The sequence below is a fragment of the Arachis ipaensis genome, chromosome B09 (genome assembly GCF_000816755.2).
Source record: "Arachis ipaensis cultivar K30076 chromosome B09, Araip1.1, whole genome shotgun sequence".
Taxonomy (NCBI): domain Eukaryota; kingdom Viridiplantae; phylum Streptophyta; class Magnoliopsida; order Fabales; family Fabaceae; genus Arachis; species Arachis ipaensis.
Genome location: NC_029793.2, coordinates 120,066,404 through 120,072,429, shown reverse-complemented (window position 1 = coordinate 120,072,429; position 6,026 = coordinate 120,066,404). Strand labels below are relative to the sequence as shown.

The 6,026-nt window shown below is 39.9% G+C and overlaps 1 protein-coding gene across 1 annotated transcript in view; it reads left to right on the top strand.

The window, feature by feature from the left end:
• Positions 4,902 to 6,026, top strand: part of LOC107615868 — a 3,250-nt gene continuing 2,125 nt past the window's right edge. The window contains exon 1 of the mRNA XM_016317886.1: positions 4,902 to 5,462. Coding sequence (XP_016173372.1) covers positions 4,902 to 5,462 — 561 coding nt within the window. The remainder of the gene's footprint in view (positions 5,463 to 6,026) is intronic.

The window sequence follows — 6,026 nt, the reverse complement described above, 5'->3', positions numbered from 1 at the left end:
CTCTCCCAAGTAATACAGAAGAAAATCCAAAAGGAGAGTGTAAGGCCATTGAATTGATCACCATGGCCGAACCTGGAGAGGAAGGGGAGGACGTAAATCCCAGTGAGGAAGACCTCCTGGGATGTCCAGTGATCAATAAGGAGTTTCCCTTTGAGGAACCAAGGGAATCTGAGACTCATCTAGAGAACATAGAGATTCCATTGAACCTCCTTATGCCATTCATGAGCTCTGATGAGTATTCTTCTTCTGAAGAGAATGAGGATGTTACTGAAGTGCAAGCTGCCAAGTTTCTTGGTGCAATCATGAAGCTGAATGCCAAATTATTTGGTATTGAGACTTGGGAAGATGAACCTCCCTTGTTCACCAATGAACTAAGTGATCTGGATCAACTGACATTGCCTCAGAAGAAACAGGATCCTGGAAAGTTCGTAATACCTTGTACCATAGGCAACATGATCTTTGAAAAGGCTCTGTGTGACCTTGGTTCAGGGATAAACCTCATGCCCCTCTCTGTAATAGAGAAACTAGGAATCTATGGGGTGCAAGCTGCTAAAATCTCTTTAGAGATGGCAGATAATTCAAGAAAATAGTCTTATGGACAAGTAGAGGACGTGTTAGTAAAGGTTGAAGGCCTTTACATCCCTGCTGATTTCATAATCCTTGATACTGGGAAGGATGAGGATGAATTCATCATCCTTGGAAGACCTTTCCTAGCCACAGCAAGAGCTGTGATTGATGTTGACAGAGGTGAATTAGTCCTTCAATTGAATGAGGACTCCCTTGTGTTTACAACTCAAGGTTACCCTTCTGTAAACATGGAAAAGAGGCACAGTAAGCTTCTCTCAAAACAGAGCCCCCACAGTCAAACTCTAAGTTTGGTGTTGGGAGGCCACAACCAAACTCTTAAGTTTGGTGTTGAACTCCTATATCCAAACTCTAAGTTTGGTGTTGGGAAGTCTCAACAAAGCTCTGAACATCTGTGAGGCTCCATGAGAGCCCACTGTCAAGCTATTGACATTAAAGAAGCGCTTGTTGGGAGGCAACCCAATTTTTATTTATCTAATTTTTTTTTCTTGTTCTTTCATGTTTTATTAGGTTCATGATCATGTGGAATCACAAAATAAATATAAAAATTGAAAACGGAATCAAAAACAGCAGAAGAAAAATCACACCCTGGAGGAAGACCTTACTGGTGTTTAAACACCAGTAAGAAGCATCTGGCTGGCGTTCAATGCCAGAACAGAGCATGGTTCTGGCGCTGAACGCCCAAAATGGGCAGCATCTGGGCATTTGAACACCAGAATTGCACCCTGGAGAAGAGCTGGCGCTGAACGCCCAGAACAAGCATGGTTCTGGCGTTCAACGCCAAAAATGGGCAACAAATGGGCGTTCAACGCCCAGAACAAGCACCAATCTGGCGCTGAACGCCCAGAGTTGTGTGCAAGGGCATTTTGCATGCCTAATTTGGTGCAAGGTTGTAAATCCTTGAACACCTCAGGATCTGTGGACCCCGCAGGATCACCTCAGGATCTGTGGACCCCACAGGATCCCCACCTACCTCCACTCACATCTTCTCACCCCTATTTCACACAATCCCATAAACAATCTTCCCCAAAAATCTTCATCAATCACCTCAATCTCTCTTCCCTATAACCACTTCACCACTCACATCCATACACCCACCTACCTTCAAAATTCAACATCTCTTTCCCACCCAATCCCACCCATATGGCCGAATACACACATTCCTCCATCCCCTCCATATCTTCTTCTTCTTCTTCTTCTTCTATTCTTTCTTCTTTTGCTCGAGGGCGAGCAACATTCTAAGTTTGGTGTGGTAAAAGCATAGCTTTTTTGTTTTTCCATAACCATTAATGGCACCTAAGGCCAGAGAAACCTCAAGAAAGAGGAAAGGGAAGACAATTGCTTCCACCTCTGAGCCATGGGAGATGGAAAGATTCATCTCACAAGCCCATCACTAGGAAAAGGATGGAGCAACCAAGAGAGCACGTTCATGGATCTCAACAGGCACATGAAGAAGCTCATCATCAAGAAACCCCTGAGATACCTCAAGGGATGCACTTTCCTCCACAGAATTCTTGGGAGCAAATCAACACCTCCCTAGGAGAATTAAGTTCCAACATGGGACAATTAAGGGTGGAACATCAAGAGCACTCCATCATCCTTCATGAAATAAGAGAAGATCAAAAAGCAATGAGGGAGGAGCAACAAAGACAAGGAAGAGACATAGAAGAGCTCAAGGACATCATTGGTTCCTCAAGAAGGAAACGCCACCATCACTAAGGTGGACTCATTCCTTGTTCTTACATTCTCTGTTTTTCGTTTTCTCTATGTTAAGTGCTTATCCATGTTTGTGTCTTCATTACATGATCATTAGTATTTAGTAACTTTGTCTTAAAGTTACGAATGTCCTATGAATCCATCACCTCTCTTAAATGAAAACTGTTTTAATTCAAAAGAACAAGAAGTACATGAGTTTCGAATTTATCTTTGAACTTAGTTTAATTATATTGATGTGGTGATAATTCTCCTTGTTTTATGAATGAATGCTTGAACAGTGCATATGTCTTTTGAAGTTGTTGTTTTAGAATGTTAAATATGTTGGCTCTTGAAAGAATGATGACAAGGAGACATGTTATTTGATAATCTAAAAAATCATAAAAATGATTGTTGAAGCAAGAAAAAGCAGCAAAGAACAAAGCTTGCAAAAAAAAGAAAGAAAAAAATGGCGAAAAAAAAATATAGAAAAAGAAAAAGCAAGCAGAAAAAGCCAAAAGCTTTTAAAACCAAGAGGCAAGAGCAAAAAGCTAATAACCCTTAAAACCAAAAGACAAGGGTAAATAAAAAAGATCCCAAGGCTTTGAGCATCAGTGGATAGGAGGGCCTAAAGAAATAAAATCCTGGCCTAAGCGGCTAAACCAAGCTGTCCCTAACCATGTGCTTGTGGCGTGAAGGTGTCAAGTGAAAACTTGAGACTGAGCGGTTAAAGTCAAGGTCCAAAGCAAAAGAAGAGTGTGCTTAAGAACCCTGGACACCTCTAATTAGGGACTTTAGCAAAGCTGAGTCACAATCTGAAAAGGTTCACCCAATTATGTGTCTGTGGCATTTATGTATTCGGTGGTAATACTGGAAAACAAAGTGCTTAGGGCCACGGCCAAGACTCATAAAATAGATGTGTTCAAGAATCATCATACTGAACTAGGAGAATCAATAACACTATTTGAACTCTGAGTTCCTATAGATGCCAATCATTCTGAACTTCAATGGATAAAGTGAGATGCCAAAACAATTCAAGAGGCAAAAAGCTACAAGTCCCGCTCATTTAATTGGAGCTATGTTTCATTGATAGTTTGGAATTTATAGTATATTCTCTTTGGAGCTATATACCTCAAAATGGCGCGCTTCTAATTGCGTTGGAAATTAGACATCCAGGGCTTTCCAGCAATGTATAATAGTCCATACTTTGGAAGAGTTTAGACGATGTAAAAGGGCGTTGAATGCCAGTTCTACGCTGCTGTCTGGAGTTAAACGCCAGAAACACGTCACAAACCAGAGTTGAATGCCAGAAATACGTTACAACCTGGCGTTCAACTCCAGAAAGAGCCTCTGCATGTGTAACATTCAAGCTCAGCCCAAGCACACACCAAGTGGGCCCCGGAAGTGGATTTATGCATCAATTACTTACTTCTGTAAACCCTAGTAACTAGTATAGTATAAATAGAACTGTTTACTATTGTATTAGACATCTTTGATCAGTTGTATGCTATCTTAGATCACGTTTGAAGGGTTGGCCTCTCGGCCATGCCTGGACCTTTCACTTATGTATTTTCAACGGTAGAGTTTCTGCACTCCATAGATTAAGGTGTGGAGCTCTGCTGTTCCTCAAAGATTAATGCAAAGTACTACTGTTTTCTATTCAATTCATCTTATTTCGCTTCTAAGATATTCATTCACACTTCAACCTGAATGTGATGAACGTGACAATCATCATCATTCCCTATGGACGCGTGCCTGACAACCACTTCCGTTCTACATTAGATTGAATAAGTATCTCTTAGATCTCTTAATCGGAATCTTCGTGGTGTAAGCTAGAATGATGGCGGCATTCAAGAGAATCCGGAAAGTCTAAACCTTGTCTGTGGTATTCCGAGTAGGATTCAATGATTGAATGACTGTGACGAGCTTCAAACTCGCGATTGCTGGGCGTAGTGATAGACGCAAAAGGATAGTAAATCCTATTCCAGCATGATCGAGAACCGACAGATGAATAGCCGTGCCATGACAGGGTGCGTTGACCATTTTCATTGAGAGGATAGGATGTAACCATTGACAAGGGTGATGCCTCCAGACGATTAGCTGTGCCGTGACAGGGCATTTGGATCATTTTCCCGAGAGAAGACCGAAAGTAGCCATTGACAATGGTGATGCATTACATAAAGCCAGCCATGGAAAGGAGTAAAACTGATTGGATGAAGATAGCAGGAAAGCAGAGGTTCAGAGGAACGAAAGCATCTCTATTCGCTTATCTGAAATTCTCACCAACGATCTACATAAGTATTTGTATCCCTATTTTATTAATTATTTTCGAAAACCCCATTACTATTTTATATCCGCCTGACTGAGATTTACAAGGTGACCATAGCTTGCTTCATACCAACAATCTCTGTGGGATTCGACCCTTACTCACGTAAGGTATTACTTGGACGACCCAGTGCACTTGCTGGTTAGTTGTGCGAAGTTGTGAACCATGGTATTGGAATCATGTTGTTGGCGCCATTACCAGGGAAAGAAAGAGCGATGAATTTTACATAATTAAAGTGTACTCACAATTTCTGCGCACCACCCCTGAACACACTTGTGCTAGAGAATTTGGCAGCAACATGGCAAGTCAGAAATGGGTGGCAAAGAAGCTCGAAAAAAGGCTCCGAACTCAACCTCACATGACCCTTAGTGAGGCATATGAGCACATCAAAATCGACTACAATGTCATAATAAATGGAAAGATGGTATATAGGGCTCTGAAAGAGGCTAGAGAGCGTTTGATTGGCAATGAGAGGGCACAATATAGTAAGTTGAGAGAATACCTGGCTGAGTTGTTGAGGAGTAACCCAGGGAGCCATACGATTTTGGATGTGACACCAATTCCCCAATCACCTCCACAGTTTAGCAAGCTATACGCTTGTTTAGAGGCATGTAAAAGGGGATTTAAAGCTGGGTGTAGAAAACTAATCGGACTTGATGGATGTTTTTTGAAGGGTTACTTTGGAGGTCAATTGTTGTCGGCTGTGGGTCAAGATGCAAACAATCACTTCTATGTGATTGCGTATGCTATTGTGGATAGTGAAACTAAAGAAAGTTGGAAGTGGTTCCTTACTTTACTGCAAGAGGATCTTGGAGATCAATATATCCATGGGTGGAATTTTATCTCAGACCAACAAAAGGTAATATTGTTTAAATTTGCTCGAAGTTGTTTCTTATGTTCCAAATTAAATCTTATTTTTAAGTCTATTTATGGCTGATTGAGAATTATTGAGTTATTTTAAGTTTTCCATGGCTGATTTATATTTGTTATTTGCATTATTTTAAGCACAACAATTACTGATCGAGAATTGTTAATTGAGTTATTTTAAGTTTGGCTGATGGAGAATTGTTGAGTTACTTTAAGTTCTTCATAGCAGATTTATATTTGTTATTTTATTATTGCATTACTTTAAGAACAATACTGATTGATTCAGAATTGTTAGTTAAGGTCTAAGAGGTATTCTATTTAGTCCATGATTTAAATTTGATTGCTCAAGATTTTTTGAATTTCATTACTCTCTTAATTAATATGCAAATTCAAAAAATTACATCTGATTGTTCTAATAAATTATATTGTTATTTCTTCCTTTTTCCATCCTGACATGTTCAAATGAAATAAAGGAAACAAGAGTTTAAAATTAAGTACATTGTAATGATCCTTAATTTTATATATTAAGAAGAGATTTTTTTTTAATCACTCAGAT